General features: G+C 51.5%; 1 protein-coding gene across 15 annotated transcripts in view; it reads left to right on the top strand.

Annotated features, from left to right (window-relative positions):
* The window catches only part of TPM3 (tropomyosin 3), a gene marked incomplete at its 3' end in the record, with an annotated part of 78162 nt that overhangs the window by 53659 nt on the left and 2690 nt on the right, over positions 1-21813 (top strand). For 2 of the 15 annotated variants that reach the window (XM_081891868.1, XM_081891866.1), the window contains 5 exons: positions 537-612; positions 5799-5861; positions 6221-6290; positions 12047-12125; positions 19781-20695. In XM_081891868.1, coding sequence (XP_081747994.1) covers positions 537-612; positions 5799-5861; positions 6221-6290; positions 12047-12125; positions 19781-19802 — 310 coding nt within the window. Of the gene's footprint in view, positions 1-536; positions 613-5798; positions 5862-6220; positions 6291-12046; positions 12130-14530; positions 17129-18097; positions 18241-19780; positions 20696-21813 lie in introns of those variants that run through there. The other 13 variants (XM_081891869.1, XM_081891873.1, XM_081891872.1 and 10 more) reach the window with 9 other exon arrangements.

The raw sequence follows: 21813 nt of genomic DNA, 5'->3' as shown, positions 1-21813 counted from the left end.
AAAGCGCAATTTAGCACTTCTGCACATGCACAAGCACCGGAAGTAACCTGTTCCAGTACTTCTGGGTTTCGGCGCGTCTGTAACCCGAAAACGCGCAGCCTGAAGCGTCTTGAACCAGAGGTATGACTTGGTCAGAGACAACACATTAAAATGTGCCCAAATATGAACTGGAAACTGGCACAGATGTCGCAAACAAAACTCTAGAGCAGTTCTGACGGTACAAAGCGCAGTCGCCAGACTTCAAGCCTATAATACACACACACACAATTCCTACGTGACCCGATTTACAGAGCCTGCAAGGTGTTGTCTTTGGCCGGTGCCTGGGTCCTCAAAACCTTTTGTCTCCCGTGGACGGGGAGCCATTGTTGGCCTTATTAGGCCCCTTTCCTGAAGTCTCTTCGATCCATGGATTCACTCTTTTCTCTTTCTCTCCTGTCCTCCTTTTTCTCCCTTTCCCATCCATTATTTCTCTCTCTCTCTCTCTCTGGCTTCCTCTCTTACTCCCTTCCCCGCCCTCCTCGGCAAACACACTGCAGCAAATGTTCGGAGCTGGAAGAGGAGCTGAAGAATGTCACCAACAATCTCAAGTCCCTTGAGGCTCAGGCTGAGAAGGTAGGGCTGGCTATTCTCCTCCCCACTGGAGGAATAGCCTTTGCCTCCCACCCACCCCCTGATAATGCTTCCGTGTTTACTCAGTTGAAACCTGGAAAGTATACAATGACGACGTCAGGAGGCCCTGTATAGAATCATAGAATTGAAAGGGGGGACCCCAAGTCAAACCCCCTGCAATTACACCTGAAGCATCCATGGCAGATGACCATCTGGGCTTGTACATGAGCCATTGGCCTGATCCAGCAGGGGCCAGTTAAAAACTAAAACACTCACTTTATGGAAATTCCTTACTTTTGAAGATAAGCCGTTTACAGTTCAAAGTCTCCTGAATTCACTAGTAACACCAGCTATCTCTTGTGAGGAATAATATACACTAGTACCTCAGGTTAAGTACTTAATTCGTTCCGGAGGTCCATTCTTAAGCTGAAGCTGTTCTTAAGCTGAAGCAGCACTTTATCTAATGGGGCCTCCCGCTGCGCCGCCGGAGCACGATTTCTGTTCTCATCCTGAAGCAAAGATCTTAACCTGAAGCGCTATTTCTGGGTTAGCGGAGTCTGTAACCTGAAGCGTATGTAACCTGAGGTACCACTGTGTTTACTTCGTAGGGAGAGCTGCTGGTTCAAACTGGGCAGCCATCTGTGGGGTACACAGCAGGGCAGAATCTCTCCTTTTCTGACCCAAGAGCAAAGATCAGCTCCCCTTCTGGAAGGATATTAGATAAATAAAGCTGTGTCTCAAGATCCCTCCAGCAGGGATAAGGTCCCTGCAATGGTCACTTTTCCATGGTGGCGTTTAAAATAACTTTGTACAAAGACACAACTTTAAAATGGCTTGAAGCCCTGGGGAAAAAAACACACTAAAACTGAAAACACTCGCAAGCGGTGGCAGGAAGCCCTTGGCAATATTCCTGTCGTATGCTTGCTGCTGAAACGAATGGCAAGCAGGCACCCCATTAAAATGTCTCTGGGGGCTCCTCCTGAGAAAGCCTTGTTCTAGTAACCCGTCTGCCCGAGCCCAGGGCAGGATGTTCAGAGCAGCTCCTTCGGGGGCCAGGAGGCAGAGAAGCGTCGGCAGCGGAAGAAGGGTCAGATCAGCGGAAGGCGTTTCTCGCAGAAGGGTCCTGGGTTTGATCCCCGGCTTCTCCACTTAAAGGATCAGGTGGGGTGGTGACCCTAGGGAGCTGCTGCCAGATGAGTAGAGGTGATACTGGGTTGGGGGCAAGAGTTCTGGCTATAAGGCAGCTCCCTGTGTTCTGGAATCGAGGCATGTGGCTCTTTTGTGGGGTGTATTATTAAGCTATTGCTTTTATTTTTATTTTATATACTGTGATCTTTTTATGTGAACTGCCCTTAGACCTGTGGGTCTAGGGCGGTGTATATAAATTCAATCAATCAAATTAATAATAATAATAATAATAATAATAATAATAATAATAATAATAAATTATTTATACCCTGCCCATCTGGCCGAGTTTCCCCAGCCACTCTGGGCGGCTCCCAATCGAGTGTTAAAAACAATACAGCATCAAACATTAAAAACTTCCCTAAACAGGGCTGCTGTCCGATGTCTTCTAAAGATCAAACAGTTGTTTATTTCCTTGACATCTGATGGGAGGGCGTTCCACAGTGTGGGTGCCACTGCCGAGAAGGCCCTCTGCCTGGTTCCCTTGTAACCTCACTGCTCGCGATGGAACCACCAGAAGGCCCTCGGCGCTGGATCTCAGTGTCCGGGCAGAACGATGGGGGTGGAGACACTCCTTCAGGTATACAGGACCGAGGCCATTTAGGGCTTGAAAGGTCAGCACCAACACTTTAAATAAAATCTAAATAAAATAAAATAGTGTTGGGAAGTGGGTGCTGCAAAGCCCCTCTGCATGTCTGCCACCCTCGGGCATTTAGCATATCGCATAGAATTCTGATCAGCCCCACAAGACTCTCTTAGTTAAACTATGGAACTGTCTGCCACAGGAGGCGGCGATGACCACCAACCTAGATAGCTTTAAAAGGGAATTGGGAGCAGATCCACGGAGGGAGAGGTTTATCAATGGCTACTTGACACGGTGGCCGGTGCTCTGGTCTTCACGGTCGGAGGAACCAATGCTTCTGAATGCCAGTTGCTAGGGGGGGGGGGGCAGAGAGTGCTCTTGTGCTCAGATCCTGCTTGACAGTTTTCTGCAGGGATCTGGTGGGCCATTGTGAGAACAGGAAGATGGACTGGATGGGACATTGGCTTGGTTCAGCAGACTCTTCTTACTTGGTAATAATAATAATAATAATAATAATAATAATAATAATAATAATAATTAATAATAATAATTTATTATTTATACCCCGCCCTCCCCGGCCAGAGCCAGGCTCAGGGCGCCTAATACCAATAAAATCACAGCAAAAACATAACGGGGCGGGGGGGGACACAATTCAAAGTACAGTGGTGCCTCGCAAGACAAAATTAATTCGTTCCGCAAGTCTCTTCGTCTTGCGAGTTTTTCGTCTTGCGATGCACGGTTTTCCATAGGAATGCATTGAAAATCAATTAATGCGTTCCTATGGAAAACGCCTTCCCCCGACCTCTTCTGGCGGGCGGCATTTTAAAATCGCCCGGGACAGCGGAGGACTTCTCCGCTGTCCGGGGCGATTTAAAAGCCCCTGGGAAGGCAGGCAGGGGGGACAAAGGTTTTCTCGCCCCGCCGCTCGGCTTCGGGACATCGTTCCGATGCCGGGCGGCGGGGGGAGGCTTTCTCGCCGGCCGCCCGGCTTCGGGACATCGTTCCGATGCCGGGCGGTGGGGGGAGGCGTTCCTGCCCCACCGCCCGGCATCGGAACGATGCCCCGAAGCCGGGCGGCTGGGGGAGGCGTTCCTGCCCCACCGCCCGGCATCGGGACGATGCCCCGAAGCCGGGCGGCTGGGGGAGGCGTTCCTGCCCCACCGCCCGGCATCGGGACGATGCCCCGAAGCCGGGCGGCGGGGGGAGGCTTTCTCGCCCCGCCGCCCGGCATCGGGACGATGCCCCGAAGCCGGGCGGCTGGGGGAGGCGTTCCTGCCCCACCGCCCGGCATCGGGACGATGCCCCGAAGCCGGGCGGCTGGGGGAGGCGTTCCTGCCCCACCGCCCGGCATCGGGACGATGCCCCGAAGCCGGGCGGCTGGGGGAGGCGTTCCTGCCCCACCGCCCGGCATCGGGACGATGCCCCTAAGCCGGGCGGCGGGGGGAGGCTTTCCCGCCCCGTCGCCCGGCATCGGGACGATGCCCCGAAGCCGGGCGGCGGGGGGAGGCTTTCCCGCCCCGTCGCCCGGCATCGGGACATGGTTCCGATGCCGGGCGGCGGGGGGAGGCTTTCCCGCCCCGTCGCCCGGCATCGGGACGATGCCCCGAAGCCGGGCGGCGGGGGGAGGCGTTCCTGCCCGGCCGCCCTGCATCGGGACGATGCCCCGAAGCCGGGCGGCGGGGGGAGGCTTTCTCGCCCCGTCGCCCGGCATCGGGACATGGTTCCGATGCCGGGCGGCGGGGGGAGGCTTTCCCGCCCCGTCGCCCGGCATCGGGACATGGTTCCGATGCCGGGCGGCGGGGGGAGGCTTCAAAAGCCGTCCGGGGGCTTTTAAATCGCCCCGGACAGTCCCGGGGCGATTTAAAAGCCCCCGGTTAGGCAGGCAGGGGGGGCAAAGACTTGCCCCCCCTGCCTGCCTTCAAAAGCCGTCCAGGATAGCGGGAAGCGCTTCCCTGCTATCCCGGACCGCTTTTAAAATGCTGGCGGTGGGGAGCAAAGCCTTTCGCCCCCGCCGGCCTTCCTGGACCTCTTCTGAAGTCCGGAGGGGGGAAAAAGGCTTTGCTCCCCACCGCCAGCATTTAAAAAAAGGTCCCCGAGATTTCCCTATGGGCTTTCGTCTTGCGATGCAAGCCCATAGGGAAAATCGTCTAGCGAAGCGTCGCAAAACCCGAAAAACCCTTTCGTCTTGCGGGTTTTTCGTCTTGCGAGGCATTCGTCTTGCGGGGCACCACTGTACAGGTTAAAATGCAATTTAAAATGCAGCCCCATTTTAAAAGTAGCCAATAAATCAAGACCATAAGGGGAGGGAAACGTAAGGGTCAGACTGAGTCTAAACCAAAGGCCAGGCGGAACAGCTCTGTCTTGCAGGCCCTGCGGAAAGATGTCAAGTCCCGCAGGGTTCTAGTCTCTTTTGTGACAGAGCGTTCCACCAAGTCGGGGCCAGTACTGAAAAGGCCCTGGCCCTAGTTGAGACCAATCTAACCACCTTGTGACCTGGGATCTCCAAAATGGTAAGAGAGCAGTTGGGACCACAGCCACGTCCCCCCCAGTAAGAGGCCAACGTTCGCAAAGAGTGGTTTCTGGGTGGAGCAGGGGAAGCTGTTCTGCGTACAGCGCTTTGCCATTGTGGAAATGTGGTTGGAATATAACTCGGAGGTAGGGAACCTGTGTCTGCCCAGCAGTTACAACTCCCTGTCCAGTGACACTAGTGGCTGAGGCTGATGGGAGTTGTAGTGCAGCAACCTCTGGAAGGGCGCACAGATTTTTCACTTAGCCCTGGCACAACTTGCTTTTTCCAGCCTCGCCTCTTATAATTGGAACGAACAAATCGCTTCCTGTAAAATACACTTGTTAATATTTAACAAAGCAGTTTCATGTGTAAAGACAAATAGATTGAGTTAAAAAACCTCTGCTTTAAAGAACACAACCCTTTTGACATTAGTATTATATCTAGGCATGTCTTGGCTAACGATAAATGCAAGATGTGCGTCCCAGGAAGCCCTTGGGAGTGGAAGTAGAATAAAAACCCTGTCTCAAGACTGCTTTCCTCCCCTCCGTCTAAGAGCCGGAGGCATCTTCCTATCCTTACCCCTACTTATCCTCACAACAACCTTGTGAGGTAGGGCAGGCTGAGAGCCAGCGGCTGACCCAAGCTCTCCCAGTAAGCTTAGTGGCCAAGCTGGAATTGAAGGCCTGGTTTCTCTCCCAGAATCAACACAACACTCTTGACAACTGTACCACATTGGCTGTCGTTTCCATTCTGCCTTCGCCCTCTCTATGGCAGGGGAAGGTCTGCTTCTTTAAGTTTTCCATTAAACTTAAAGAAAGCTGTTGAGAGTGGGATCTGGCCTTTGCAGTGAGGTGCTGGTAGTGAGTCGCCTTGCTATGTCTGGACCCTGAGTTGTGTCTTCTCTCCCCCCAGTACTCTCAAAAAGAGGATAAATATGAAGAGGAGATCAAGATCTTGACCGACAAACTCAAGGAGGTGAGCTATGCCTTATGCGAAGGGTCAAGGTGGGTGGGTGTCCTTTCTTGGGCCGCTCCTTGGCAACATGGGGCAAAATGTTGCTGAACTACAACTCCCATCATCCCTGGCCATCAGCCTTGCTGGCCGGGGCTGATGGGAATTGTAGTCCCAACAACACCACACTGTCTGCCTTTGTAATAGACTTGACTAGTATCCCTGGAGGCATTGGGAAGAGTTTGGACATAAGCAATATGCAGCCCTGCTTGTAATGTAAACCCCGCTCCCTGCTGCCAGGGGACAGACCAATGGAGGCGGGAGATCGAATAGATCAGACCTCCTCTTTCTTGACTGACCACGGCTCTTTCTCCCTTTCCCAGGCTGAGACCCGTGCCGAGTTTGCTGAGCGGTCAGTAGCCAAGCTGGAGAAGACCATTGATGACTTGGAAGGTAGGTGTGGTCAGGAAGGTGGTGCCGTTGGATAGGGAGAATCCAGCTAAACGGGAGCTTCTTCCTTGATAACGGCACATAGCACGCCGTGATTTTATTTCGCCACCCTGGTTGTTGCAGATTCTTAACTCCCATCAGCCCCTGGTGGTGCTGGTCAAGGGGATGTTGGGAGTTGTAGGCCAGGGACATCGTATCAGCAGCAGGGTTAGCAACCCTCTGCCCTTATTTCTCTCTCTTTTACCTTGACGTCAGGTCTGATGTTTTGTACCTATACATGCAGCTCTTGATTATTCTGGTCCTGTGTCTAGGAGCCCTAGAAACAGAATACGTTTGTGTGTCTGTAAAATATGTGGCTTGTCTGTCTGTCTGTCTACAGTGCAGTGTGGACTTTGAAAACTGCTTGGGGTGAGGCTAGGGGAAGTTAAGACCCCCTTCAACCCTGTTTTTTGTTTTGTTAGCCCTCCAGTGGTCTCTGCTTCTTGAAGGACGGAGGGAGCCTAAGCCCAGCATTCTCCAACCTTGGGCCCCCAATATGATGTCGGACTACAACTCCCATCAGCCCCAGCTGGCATTGTCCCAGTGGTTGGGTGATGGGAGATGTAGTCCAAGCAACCTTAAGCCATCATTTACCTTTCCCCCTCTGCTCCCCCATTTGTCCATTCTGGCAACTTCGTTGTTTTTAAAGCCTTGTTCCCCACTCCAAGGTCGATGCATGAAATTGACCTTAAGGGTCTCTTTCCTGGTACATTTTGCACCTAGCTTGAGACGAGGCTTTTCCAAACTTGCGGACTCGTTGACCCCCTTTGCCAGCTTCTAAAAGTGCCATCGACTGTGACTCCAAATCCTTAGGAATGTAAATGACAGGAAGTCAAGGAGCATCAGTATAAAATCATCACTTGTTAATCATCCATCACCATTACCAGGAATCATAAAATGTAAAAAAACAAACAAGAATCTTACTCGGTGCAAAGGTTCTTCATTGGCAAAGGGAGTTGCACTCTGTACATGCCCCCGGGCTCTTAATTGCTGAGGCCCTTGGTCCTTTTGAAAAGCAGTCCTTTCTGAATTGCCTTGATTTTACAATTGGGGGTATCGCGGCTGAGCTGCGGCCTAAGTAACATCTAGGCAGCCCTCCTTGCAGTAGAGCAGGCATAGGCAAACTCTGGCCCTCCAGATGTTTTGGGACTACAATTCCCATCATCCCTGACCACTGGTCCTGCTAGCTAGGGATGATGGGCATTGTAGTCCCAAACATCTAGAGGGCCGGAGTTTGCCTATGCTTACAGTAGAGGTTAGCAGTTAGAAGCCCCTGGGGCCTTGTCTAGCCTTCCCCTCCCTGGTGGAGGATTTGTCGACTACCGCCAACCCAGAATCAATGCACTTTGGACAGCATTTATTGGGGGTAGGGTGAGGGTTTGCCCCCCCATTCCACTCCTTGGAAGCCAACACAGAAAACCAGCTGTGTCTGAAATGTCTCCTGGAATTACCTGTAGCTGGGTCGCTTTTAAAAGATCAGGCGAAAGTTAACTCGGCTCTGTGCTGATAAGGGAAGTGGAAATATGTTTGTTCACCACAGGCCCGGCCCCATCTAAGAGTACCTTTGCAACACTGGAGATCCAGAGGGTGTTCACCTGCCCACTCTCACTGTTTAATCTGCTAGGAGTGAACAGGTGCGGTCGTGTTTCCAAGAGCTCTTTCCTGCTCAAGGGCGTCATCCTTTAGACCTTGGGGAGAAACAAAGAGCCCTCCTTTATTTCAATTATGCTCTCAAAAAAACCCAGTGGGTGTTCGTCAGGGAAAAGCATGCAGGTGAAAAACCTCCATGGGTGAAATTAAACCTGCCAGGGGCCCTGTTTTGACCTGCGAGGCCATTTCTCTCCCCCCCCCCCAGTCCTGCACACCAGATGTCAAATGCATTTGCAGTTGTTCCTGTGGAAACAGGATCCGCCTTTCAAAAGCGGTGGCAAATGCAAGCATTCCCCCAGGTTGCTTCCGATCCCTGCTGCAAGCCCTTCTTTGCTAGAAAGGAAGGGAGTCCGGAACATGCTTTTCTGTGCTCCCAATTCTAAGACATGACTGAAGGCGATTGACTGGTTGGGTGACTCCACCAAACACAGAGAGTAGGCCAGTTCTGGATCTGGCTGGCAGAGGGTGGTCCACTTTTCCAACTCTTCTCTTAACATTTGAAACATCTTTTTTTTAATAAAAAAAAATAGCTTCTTATGTGTTTTAAACTCCCAAACGTGGAATTTACGGTTCGAATGCAAATGAGTGTGTTCAGGTTTTTTAAATTTAACAATGATGTTTTGTGTGCTGTCCTGAAACAAAGTTTTCTGGGCAGCTTGTAAGTAGATACAGTGGGGGGGGGAAGTATTTGATCCCCTGCTAAATTTGCCCGTTTGCCCTCTGACGAAGAAATGACAAGTCCCTAATTTTAATGGTAGGTTTATTGTAGCTGCGAGAGACAGAATAACAACAGGAAAACCAACAGAAGACAAAAGTTAGGGTTTATCTGGTTAACTTTTAAGTTAACTTTTGTCTTCTGGGTTTCTGGGGTTTTTCCTGTTGTTATTCTCACAGCTACAATAAACCTACCATTAAAATTATGGACTGGTCATTTCTTCGTCAGAGGGCAAACGGGCAAATTTAGCAGGGGATCAAATACTTCCCCCCCCCCTCACTGTATAAACAACCCAAGCACAACATAAATACAAAATAAAAGATGAGGATGTTAATCGGAAGGGAACTTGACTAGCCCCTGTCCCCTCTGCAGCCCTCTGTGACTTCCCCCAAGCCTCTATGGAAGATGTGAGGGACTTCCTGAAGGATATGGGGTGTGTGTGTGTCCCAGGGTGTGTGTTTTCAAGGACGGAAAGTGTTCCTTCCATTAACTCGGGTTAATTTAGCAAGCCAAGCCTGTATCTCCAGCGGAATTCCAAGAGTATCCATTTCTTCTCCGGTTCCATTTCGCAAAAAGTCTGTAAAATCACTCTGCCCAGATTTGAAATCTGAATTGCAAGATGTGGCTCAGATAGCTTGCTTTGCCTTGTCGTTCTCGTCTATCGTCAGAGGGGCGGACTTTGGTAATATGGTACCCTGAGTGAGGACAGAATTTGGCACCTTGCCCCATATATTATTTTTAAATTTTCCATTTTTAAAAAATTATTATTTTGCACCCTCTCAACTAGGCATCCTGTGCAGTGAAACAGCTCCACCCTAAATACAGTACTGCTATCATAGTGTGTTTTTTCCTCTTACTTAAAAAAAAAAAAAATTCTTTCACTTCTTTGTTCGTCGAGCTGTTTCTGAGCTCATGGCCCCAATGTAAAGAAATTGATATGCAGCTGGCACTCAAAGCCCAAGTCAAGACACAATTGCAGTAGTTTGTGGCGTGACCCACAGGTCATAAGAGTCAACTTTCGGAAAAGGCCAAATAGCGACTCAGGAAACTCTTAGCAGTTGACCGGATGTTTCAGTGTCGGTTCTTTCTTAAAAGCTCAGTAAGTGATACTTTCCCGGTATTTGTCCATGGATCACTTAAGATTAGCAAGCCGTCTCTGGCAGAGCTTAACTTCTGGGGAATCTCAACTCATGGCACTACACCCTACATAATGCCATAGGGCAGTGACCCCAAAATGGGGCGACCGGGGCACATTCTGCTGTGGCCCCTCTTCCGTGGCATCACTTCTCCCCTTGCAAAATATGAGTGGCTGGGGGAAAAAATATTTTTATTATTATTGGGGACGCGGGTAGCGCTGTGGATAAAACCTCAGTGCCTAGGACTTGCTTATCGTATGGTCGGCGGTTCGAATCCCCACGGCGGGGTGAGCTCCCGTCGTTCGGTCCCAGCTCCTGCCCACCTAGCAGTTCGAAAGCACTCCTAAGTGCAAGTAGATAAATAGGGACCGCTGTATAGCGGGAAGGTAAAGGGCGTTTCCGTGTGCTGCGCTGGTGCTGGCTCGTCAGATGCAGCTTGTCACGCTGGCCACGTGACCCGGAAGTGTCTCCGGACAGCGCTGGCCCCCGGCCTCTTAAGCGAGATGAGCACGCAACCCTAGAGTCGGACACGACTGGTCCGTATGGGCAGGGGTACCTTTACCTTTACCTTTATTATTATTATCAAAAACCACAAACCCACACAGCACAAAATTGTTACTGTTGTGCTGAAGGATGTTCAGTCTAAGCAGCTGATGACAGACTGCCCAGAACTCTCAACCCTATTATCCTCTTGGAATAGAGTAACTTTTCTGGAGAGAAAAACAGCCCTGCAACAGAGCTGCAGGCTGCAAACGGCCCTGAGAACGGCAGTCAGGGCCTTGAAACGCTTTTGCGGGGCTACCATCTGAGGAAGTTTGTCAAAACAGGACCTTACCCACAGCTTCCCCATTCCTGACATAAAGGCTTTTACAAAAATGTATTTATAATTTTCGTTATTACTATTTCCAAAATCCCATTCACATTCAAATATACAATTCCACCATTAATATATTTCTTTTAATAAAAACATTCAGCGGCTTCCCTCCCTCCCCCTTCCCTGGTTGCTTTAATATTCCCACCATTCCTGCATATTATTATACATCCATTTAGATCACTTTCTCCCCTTATTCCTCCTTTATTATATATTATACCGTTGCATTTACCTTAATGCCGCTAGCGTTTTCACTTTCTCTCACTTTCAATCCGGTGACACTTCTAAATAAAGAAGCAGCTCGTATTAACAACCCTTAACGGGTGTTTTCTGCCCCCCAAAGAAAACCTCTAACGGCATTCACCATCTTCAAAAGATGCATCTCCCACTATTGTGTTCTTTTGTTTTATTTAAAATATATATTTCTTGCTTCTTACCATCTAGGTCTTACCGAAAAGAGTACTTTGCAGGCACCTGCGCGATATCAATAGGCAGGGAGTTCCAAAGTGTAGGGGCTGCCATGTTAAAATACCAATTTGTTACAGATGCGGAACATGTATTAGGTGGCACCTGTAACAGTGCTAATTCCGCAGATCAAAGTGGTTGAGTGGACATACATGGGGGGGGGGGAGGTGTTTCCACAGATTGCAAGCTGTTAAATAGTAATACCTTGAACTTGGCCCAGTAGCAAATTGGCACCCAGTGTAGATCTCTGAGCACAGCAGGTATTATAGGCTGGCAAGGCCTCCCATCAGCAGTCTTGCTGAAAGATTCTGCACTAACTGCAGCTTCTGGATCAAGCACCATCCATACACACACACACACTTGTACCTTGGATCTCAAATGCCTTGGCTCCCCCAACAAATCGAAACCCAGAAGTGACTGTTCCGCTTTTCGAACATTCTTTTGGAAGCCGAACGTCCGACGGGGCTTCCGCGGCTTCCGATTGGATTGGCTGCAGGAGCTTCCTGAAGCCAATCAGAAGCCACACTTTGATTTCTGAACGTTTTGGAAGTCGAACGGACTTCCTGAACGGATTCCATTCAGCTTCCAAGATACGACTGTATAGTACATCACAGTCTTGAAGTAAACAGTGCATAAGCTACTCTGGCTAGGTTTTCCTAGTGCAGGAATGGGTCCGTAGCTGTCAAAGGTTTCTCTGTGATTGGTTTGTTCGTTTTCCTTGGCCACCATTGGGGATCCATTCTCTGCTATGTGTATATCTGACCTCGCTCTCTCCTCCTTCCCTCTGTAAATCCATCACTGGCTCCTCTTTCTTCTCCTCCTCCTGACGGCCTGGACGACCTGCCTTCCCTCACTTCTCCTCATCCCCCTTTTCTTTAAATAGACGAGCTGTATGCCCAGAAACTGAAGTACAAAGCCATTAGCGAGGAACTGGACCACGCCCTCAATGACATGACTTCTATGTAAATACCGGCGCTTGGGCCTGTTGGGTCCGCGGGGTGGGGGCTTGTGTGTTCGCCTCCGCTTGCCTTGTGTGCTGTGGCAAACGCGGTACTAATCCTGCTCCAGCGGTTGGGTTAGGCTGTTCAGATGTCTCTGGACTCTCGACTCCTGCCGCCGCCGCCCACTGTGCATGCTGGCCGGGGCTGGCGGGTGTTGCGAGTCCGGCCAACATCTGACGTGGCCCTACAGCTTCTCCACTCCCCGCTTCACGCCTCTGTAAGTGCATTTATTATTATGTGATCCCTGATTGGCTGGGACATGTGTGCAAGACAGCAGGCCTGGGCCCTCGGCTCTCCAGGAGTTGCTGAATGACAGCTCCCATCATCCCTCGCCACTGGCCATGCTTTTTGGGGCTGATGTGGAGTTGGGGGACCGGCCGGCATCTGTAGCGCCACAAGCTTCCCCACGCCTGGCCCTAGAGTTGCAACAGGCGATGCCAAGCTAGACAGTCCAGCGGGCTGACTTCGTATAAGGCAGTATGCGTGATTTGCAAATTTGGTTAACTTCAGCAAGGATAACTCCCCTCCCATGGTAAAAACAATCCCTCCTGTGTGTGTTTTTGGCACCGTGTGTCTAGCCAGCATGGTGACTCACAGATAATGTTGGACTCCAGCGCCCGTCGTCAGGGTCAGCAAGGAGTCAGGAATCCACCAAATCTGGAAGGCCACAGGTTCACCAGCTGCCACTGAGCTGCTCGTTCGAACCATCACTTTCATTTGCAGTTGACAGACCCTTTAAACCAGTGTTCCCCAACCTTGGGCCTCCAGCTGTTTTTGGACTACAATTCCCATCATCCTTGACCACTGATCTTGCTAGAGAGGGATGATGGGAGTTGTAGTCCAAAAACAGCTGGAGGCCCAAGGTTGGGGAACACTGCTTTAAACGATTAATAGCAATTTTATAACAATGGACAATAGCCTTTAAAAATGCATGTTGATGTGACAGAAAAACACAGGTTTTAATGCTAGAGGTTTTCATCAATATATATATATATATATTGATTATAAGTGATCTGAAACAGATACCCATATTTACAAACTTCGCCACTTTCTCTGCGGCCAACATTGGAGCCCTGGAGCAAAGGGAAACAGTGGCCAGGGATGGACTGTGTAATAGGATATATTAGGTCTTTCCAGCCCCTTGATAGAAACCACAGTGAAAAAGCGCACGCAGGATAGACGCCACAAAGGCAGCCTCCCTTCTCATTGGGGTTTTGTTGAATCTGCCTTCCAATAAATTGGACCGGAGAACATTAAGCCCTACCAAAGTGAACCACTCCACCCTTCTCCCTCCCCTTCCTCAATCTGCCTTTTGGTTGAATCAGGGTGGACCCTGTTTCCTGCACCCGTGAAGGGCAAGGCCTTTCAATTCCTCTTTCCAGGTAACTACAGCTGGCTGCCCCGGAAGAAGGGTTCCACACCCTGGTCCCCTTTGGGAGGAAAGGAGGGACAGAGCTTGCTTTAATAAATAAAAAATATTGAGACTTGGGTGGATGAATTAACACCTCCCCTCCCCCCAAAAATACCCGAACGCCCCCCATTTTTTGCATTGGGTTGGGGAGCCGTTGCAAGGAGCATTTGTGTGTGGCTACCTTGGTACTGTGGCGCTGTGGGTAAAACCTCAGCGCCTAGGACTTGCCGATCGCATGGTTGGCGGTTCGAATCCCCGCAGCGGGGTGCGCTCCCGTCGTTCGGTCCCAGCGCCTGCCAACCTAGCAGTTCGAAAGCACCTCCGGGTGAAAGTAGATAAATAGGGACCGCTTTATAGCGGGAAGGTAAATGGCGTCCCGTGTGCTGCGCTGGCTCGCCAGATGCAGCTTGTCACGCTGGCCACGTGACCCGGAAGTGTCTGCGGACAGCGCTGGCTCCCGGCCTATAGAGTGAGATGAGCGCACAACCCCAGAGTCTGGCAAGACTGGCCTGTACGGGCAGGGGTACCTTTACCTTTACCTTGGTTCACTGACGGCATGAACCTTTCCCCTTCCCACTTCCATCTTCTTGATACCTCTTTGCATCCTCGGTGGGTGTGGGTGTTCAGAGGGTTGTATCAGGTCAGAGGCGCGGCGCGTATTAACCAGAAGTTGCTTGGCAACGGCTGGGCGTGTGTTTGCAGGGCGAACCGCTTGCATCTTACTTCCCTTTTTAAAAAACGAAAGTTTGGTTTGGTATAACCGGCTGCTTTTTGGCCTCTTGTGTGTGTGTGGGCTTGGTTTGCAGATTTGACGGGACGCTCCCTGTCCTTTCCTTTCCCCTAACCACGGAATGCGTTCCTCAAGTGTGCCGTGCCCTCTCCCTTACTCTCTTTCCATGCACCATGTTGCAACGGCCTTCTTTCCTTCCTTCCTTCCTTTCTCTCTCGCCTGCAGATAAAATCTGTGATTCCAAAGCTCCACTTAGTGGCTTCTTCCTGCAGCTTCTTCTCTTTTTTTCCCTTCCGGATTTCTTTTTTGGTCTCGTTTCCTCTCCCTCTGTTTGCTCCTGTCGGCTGATCTTCCCCCCCCGGGACATCGCCTCATCCTACACTGGCACCTCGGGGCCTCCGTGGGAACAAGCCTCTTCCCTACGCAGGGATGTGCGTGACCTCACGAGCTGTCGGACTGCTGCCTCTCCCCCTCCCCGGCTGGGCCACTCCGCTGCACCCTTGGTCTGGAAAACAAAGCGGCCTTTGTGACGCCCGACGTGCCGGACTCTGCCCGGGCGTGGGGGAGCCGGGGGCGGGGTCCGGGATTCTTGGCCGCAGAGCTATTTGGAGCCTGGCTGGCTTGTAAGCAAGCAAGCAAGCAAGCGGGGTGACACTTCTGGGGTGTGTGTGTGTGTCTGTGTGCTCCTGGAGACCGTGCTGCTGTAGCGACTGTCACACTGCTGGCTTTTACGAAACAGATTTGTGTAACCGTCGGCGGAATGTAATATAGACATGATGCACTAGACGCTGGGCCAGGTCTGATTTCTGCACCACCTTTCCACGAAACAAAAGAAGTCCTGTGGCTGCTGCACTGTGAATGGTTACTCTGGGTTCGCTAAACACATTTTGCAAAGGGTGTGACACACACTTCAACACAAGAACCCCTGCATGAGGCTTGGCGGCACCCTCGACACCATTTTATATTTGGGGAGTTGGGGAGGAAACAATCTTGGGCGGGGATGGAAGGATCGTAAAACTGCAAGCCAAACGGCTTAAGCCCTTTTCTCTCCCCCCGCTTCATAAGCTGAGCATCCGGCGTGGGTCCCAGAATAGGAAACGCTTTATACAGTACATAACAAAGCTGGTACTTTGCCACTGCGAGAATGTGATGTCGGTGGCGTCTTACTACACGATTCACCTTTTCTTAAATGGACATTGGGGAAAGCTCTCTGGGTCAGTCTAAAGTCCCACATAGTCCAGGATCCTGTTCTTGCTGTGGCCAGATGCCTTTTAAACCATTAAAAAACAAAACTTCCAGGCAGTGCAACCAATATATGAATGTAAGTACAGCTCTGCTGGATCAGGCCAAAGGCCCATGTAGTCCAGCATCCTGTTCTCTCAGTGTCCAAACAGATTCCTCTGGGAAGCCCACAAGTAGCCTTATCCCCCATGAATTTGCCTAATCCCCTTTTAAAAGCATCTGAGATGCTGGCCATCACCCCTTCTCGTGGGAGCGAATTCCAGAGTTGTAACTATTGTGCAGAGAAGTCCTTTCATTTTGTCTGTATTGGGTCTGCGTGTTCAGAGGCTGCATACCACTGACTCCCAGTTGCCAGGGTTGCAGGCTTCTTGGAGACCCAGGGCAGACAAGCTGCTGTTCCCCCACTCCCAATGGGACTGCTATATAAGATGCACCTCTGGTCCGATCCAACAAGGCACAACTATCTCCGAGTAATGTTGTCATGGCATTCTCATCAGGACCGCAACTGCTAAATGCTAAAACGAACCCAGGTTTGTGCTGCAGCAGGTGTGCCTCTGGGGAAGGGATGCAGCTCAGTGCCAGAGCCCCTGCTTTGCATGCTGAAGGTCCCAGGTTCAATCCCCGGTGTCTGGCTGCTCGTCAGAAGCACACTGCTCTTCTGGCTCAGTTTCACTCGCTCCACCTCTTCCACAACCCCTGCCCACCTTAAGACATGCCCATGTTTTATTGGATGCCAGGATTGGACAACCGCCATCCTGTCCTTTCTGAACCCCAACCCCACCTTCCCCACTGCATCTAGGAGCATCCAAGGGATTGGGATTCTAGTGCATTTTGAACGAGGCAGGCAGCATCAAGGGATCTGGTCCAAGGGGAAGATGGGGCATAGCTGTCAACCTTCCCCTTTTTTGCGGGAAATTCCCTTATTCCAGCGCCGTTTCCTGCTGCTATCCTGGATTGTTAGATATCCCATAGACTGTCCCCGGGACAGGTGAGGCTGCTGATCCCTCATTTTCAAATCTAAAAGTTGACAGCTATGAGATGGGAACAATCAGGCCTGTCACCCGCATGTGGGGGCTGCTTTGAAACACTCTAGCTCTATGATTAGAACCAGCTCTACTTTTGCCACAGCTTCCCAGGCGCCGCTTCTCTGGCATAGGGGATCCAGCCCTTCCATGCTGCTCTTTTTTTCTCCTTCCTCCTGTGGGTGCTTTTCTTTTTTTAAGGGTATCATTTGCGTGGGGCTGTTTAGCATACCCAAGAGCTGCATGGTCATGATGCCGCTCAGCTTGCCAGATCGCATCTTCAGACGTGTTATCTCAGGCCGCCCAGCTGTTTCCCCCTCTTCCTAGCCACGGAGCTTGCATCTGGAAAGGGAGTGGGCTGGGGCTCAGGGCAGCGGCTCTGGCTGAGTCTCAGCGGCTCTGGCTTCTTGCGCAGAAAGCATTGCAGGTTTAATTCCCTGGCACGTCCTAGTTAATCTCTGTGCCTGAGAACATGGGGGAGCTGCTGCCGGCCAGAGTTCTGGGCTAGATGGGCAGGTGGTGGACCCACCAGTATGAGGCAGCCTCCAAGGAACATACCGTATTTTTCGCTCCATAAGGCGCACCTACCGTATTTTTCGCACCATAGGACGCACCGGACAATAGGACGCACCTTGTTGTAGAGGGGGGAGAACAAGGGGAAAAAATTCTTCCTCTCTCTGCCCAGCGCCCCTTCAGCGAAGCGGCAGGAAGCGCTGCGCAGAGAGTGGGAGAATTTCCCCCCTCTTGTTTTCCCGCTCTAAAACAAGGTGCCGTTTAAGGTGCGTTCAGGCGGCTACCTTGGAAGCCTGGAGAGCGAGAGGGGTCGGTGCGCACCGACCCCTCTCGCTCTCCAGGCTTCAGGTTCCTTTCAACCTGCTCTCTGGGGCTGGCGGGGGGAAGCCCACCACCAGCCCCAAAGAGCAGGTCAGGGAGCAGCGGAAAGGTGCAGCGGAGAGGCTGCTGCCATAGTCAGGCGTCACTTCTCCAGCTGGGAGAGGATCGCGGGGCTATGGCTGCTTTAGCCCCGCGTGCGCTCTCCCGGCTGGAGAGGTGACGCATGGCTATGGAGGCTCCTGCCATAGCCGCGTGTCACCTCTCCAGCCGGGAGAGGGTCTCGGGGGGCTGCTTTAGCCCCGTGCACGCTCTCCTGGCTGGAGAGGTGACGCGCAGCTATAGAGGCTTCTGCCATAGCCGCACGTTACCTCTCCAGCCGGGAGAGGGTCGTGGTGCTATGGCGTCTTCACTCCATAGGACGCACACACATTTCCCCTTCATTTTTGAAGGGGAAAAAGTGCGTCCTATAGAGCGAAAAATATGGTAATTTTTAAGGGTTAAAAATCTGGCCGCGTCAGTCCCTTCTCCCTCCTGGGGAAAAGCCGCACAGAGCTTGTGTGCGGTTCTTGGGGGCTTTTCCTGCCTGCCCGCCCCGCCCCCCCCCCCCCCGCATTCGCTCCATAAGACGCACACACATTTCCCCTTACTTTTTAGGAGGGAAAAGTGTGTCTTATGGAGCGAAAAATACGGTAAGTGCCCCTCTGGATCAGGCCAGAGACTCATCTAGTCCACCATCCTGTTCTGATAGGGGCCGACCAGATGCCCACAAGCAAGTTTCGAGCACAAAAACTCTATTCCCAACCCGCTGTTTGCAACAGCTGCAATCCAGAAGCATCCCTGCCTCCCAAAACTACCAGTGACTCTCTAGGGCAGGTGGTACACGACCTTTTTTGGAACAGAGGGCACATGTGGAAATGTAGGAACAAGAAAAACAACCCATTTCACAGAACGAAAAACTGGCAGGGCTCAGAATGCCGACCCCTCTGAGCAGGCAAAACACTACACACCCAGAACAAATAAAACTGGTAAACAAAGACCCACACGCACATTTATTTTTTTAAAAAATAAATAGGTAGCGAGGGGCAGGGGGCCTTGCTGAGCACTGGGGGCGGATACCATCGTGGGATCTCCAGCTTCTAGGGTTTCAGACAGGAGTCTCTCTCTCTCTGCTCTTGCTGCAGGTGTTGTGGCTTCAACCCACACAAAAGCCCCTTTCCGTGCACAGCCGGGATCTGGAGCTGTGCTCAGCTGGTCTATTTACCTGTTTGGAGGGCATTCTGCCCACTACAGGTAGAAAAAGCATCCTTCCCTCTGCTGCTGGCACAGGATAGGTTGCCGTGTGGTCCTCGTGAGGCAGTGCAAGGGAGGAGGTCGTGGCTGCAGCCGAGAGCCCCATTTTTGCCTATCCTTTGGGAGCAGGGCCGTAGCTGAGTGACGCAGCTTGCATGCAGAAGGTAACGGGTTAAATCCCAAGGCAAAAGAGGCAGCGGAGCTGAGAGATGCCTTTGCTGGAGACCTGTCACTACTGCTTGCAGACAAGGACGCCTATGCAGCCAGTGGCCGCCCGTCAGATGTTGTTTGCCATCATCCCTGACCATTGGCCATGCTGGGAGAGCAAGAACACGGCTGAACTACAACTCCCATCATCCCTGACCATTGGCTATGCTGGCTGGGGGCTGATGGGAGTCCAGCAACTTCTAGGCAGCCACCAATCCCCTCCACCCTCTGTGTATGCAATACTGAGCTAGGTGGAGTTCTGGTCCGGCTCTGAAAGGCAGCGCCATATCTGCCATGCTGCGGTATGTCTTGCGCTCCTTCCCCCTTGGCCTGTGAGTGCTTTGCCAGCAGCCTTCCTCTCTCACCGCCCTTCTGCTCAGCCCTATATCCCCACGTGCGCCAACATTGCTCCAAGGTGGGACAACGCACCCTAGGCATCTCTCTTTAAAACAGAAGCAGGAAACTTCCATATTTTTTTTTCTTAAAGTAGTGTGCGATGAGGAGCCGTTCCTGCTCCTTTTGCAGCATGCACTGACTAAATTATGATCCTGGGAGCAGATCCCACTCTTATTTCTTAGGCTGTTCTAAAACATGAAGCCTCTTCTTGATTTATTTCTCTTATTCTCTCCCCCCCACCCTCAGCCAGCGTTGTTCTGGCAAACCTCTCCCTGACCCCCTTTTTTTAATTTTGCTTGAAACCAGCTGGGTTGGCATGGCATTAACTGAGGCGGGGGACGTGCCCCATCTTTTGGTACTCAACTAACCTTCCTTTTTCTTTTTTTTTGTCCTCTCTCTTCTCTTTCTCTTCTCTCTCTCTCTCCCTCTCTCATTTTGTTTTTCCTTCTCCTAATCTCCTCCTCTTCCTCTTGCCTCTGCACAGAGCGTCTATACAGCCAGCTTGAGAAAAACCGGCTGCTGGCTAATGAGCTGAAGTTAACCCTGCATGATCTGTGTGACTGAGAAGGGGGTCTCTCCTCTGATCCTGTTTAAAGCCAGCTTTATTTGGCGAGGCGCTTGGGGGGGGGGAGCCTGCCGGACGCAGACTTGAAACCGGAGCGCACACTCTCCCCCCCTCCTTTTTTTTCTTTTTAAAGACTGGCTGACTTAGGACACTTATTGCAGTTTAATTGGAGCACTTGATGCTTAGCCTTCCTAATGTACTTATTTTTCTAAGCTTTTGTTTTTCTACAAAAGCTGGGCATTACTCACCGCCTGCTTTCTTGGCGCAGTAGGTTGCTAGCACAGGCCTGGCGGAGTGTTCATCCGCCTTGGGTGTCCCCAAAGCTTGTTTTGGACTACAAAACCCATCATCCACAGCCAGCTTAGCCCATGGCGGAGGTTGATGGGCCTTGTAGTCCAGCCACATGCGGGAACCCAACGTTGAGAGTAGTAGCTTCTTCCTGTAGATGCAGGCTGGGGAATCTGCAGCCCTCTTGGACTCCAAGCTTCTCGCTCCCAAGACATCGCAGATCGTTGATTGAAGCTGGTGTGAATTGGGGGTGCTCCACATCACCTGGAGGCCCACAGCTTCCCCAGCCCTGCTGTAGAAGACTAGCATAGCAGTGGGGCGTTTTCTTGGCGTGGGGCGGCTCTAGATTTCCCTCCCCACCAGGCAATGCCCCTGTAGCTACTTCTATTGACACCCCTTTCTATGACGCGGGTCTTCTGTAGCTCGAAGTTCTTCCCTCCTTCTCTCCCTGCTCCCTTTTAGACCCCTCTTGCATGGATTGGCTGACTTGGTTATTTCCAAAAAGTTATCATTTTCTTGTACCAATAAAACCACTGGCCCACTTGGTTTCGTGCCTGGCGTGTACTTTCCCTGCCTGTGCTGTTTCTTTTGTTGGATAAATGTTGCTGTCTGGCAGGTATTTTTTTAAAAAGGTATGTGTGTGTGTGTGCTTGTGTGTGTGTATGTACGTTCGTTTTGTTCCACGGAGGAGATTTGGTAGGTATCAACCTCTGGAGTGACGCCTGGACAGAAGGGGGCACCCTGTCGCTACGGGAACAGTGACCAGAATGGTGTAACCGCGCCGGAAGCGATTGGGACCCTGTTCCACCGTTCAGGGGGAACCCTTTGATGCTTGGTCAAACGGGACACCTGCCTCTGCCATCTCGGGACTCAACCAGCCAGCCTCAAAAGGCAATCGCCTGCTTCATTTATTCTTTTGGCTCTTCCCAGCCCACCGTTCTGAAGCTTGGGAATGCATGGCAGCTGCCCACTCTCCTTCCAAAACTGCCAGAAGAGCAGAACTAAACTTGACTCATCTCAGAATTGCACACTTTCATGTACGGGTTGCACTGTGGCGATAGGTCTGCCCTCTGCCCGTTGTTCGGTTTTTCGAGATGCCGCGCCCGCCATTGCCACTCTGCTTGCCGGCGTCTCGATCCCGCTGCCCCTACGCAAAAGGAGTTGTGGCTTCCTTGCGGACGGGGCGGTATCTAGGGAAGCATTCCTCGAAATGGGCACGGGGGAGCTTTCAAAAAGTCACGAGGCTCCACAGTGTCACCTCTGCATGTCGTCCATGGCTGCGTCTGTTGGTTTTTCCCCAAAAGGTCTTTTTTAGCTTTGCAGCCCAAGGCATGACAAACGAGGCAATTGCTTGAGCTTGGTTGGAATTCCATATGTATGTCTCTGTGTGTGAGTGAATACTCATTTTCCCGTCAAGTAAAAAAAAAGCCCACGTTATGATCAGGATTCTAAAGTTGCACAGGTACGGAAAAAGCCACAGGGTGGAGCACTGGGTTCACCATCCGATTTTGGGAGCATCTTGGCTTTAATAATAACATAAATAAATAAACCCCCAAGCTGCTCATCAGATGCATTTGAAAGTTTGATGCTGTAAATCTCAGGAGGGGCTGGCACACAGGACGACACTCTGCATGTTCATTTGGGAGATAGCCCCACCACCCTGC

The sequence above is a fragment of the Podarcis melisellensis genome (assembly GCF_964234715.1).
Source record: "Podarcis melisellensis genome assembly, chromosome: 16".
Lineage (NCBI taxonomy): Eukaryota > Metazoa > Chordata > Lepidosauria > Squamata > Lacertidae > Podarcis > Podarcis melisellensis.
The sequence above is the reverse complement of the archived record's forward strand: the minus strand, read 5'-3'. Positions and strand labels throughout refer to the sequence as shown.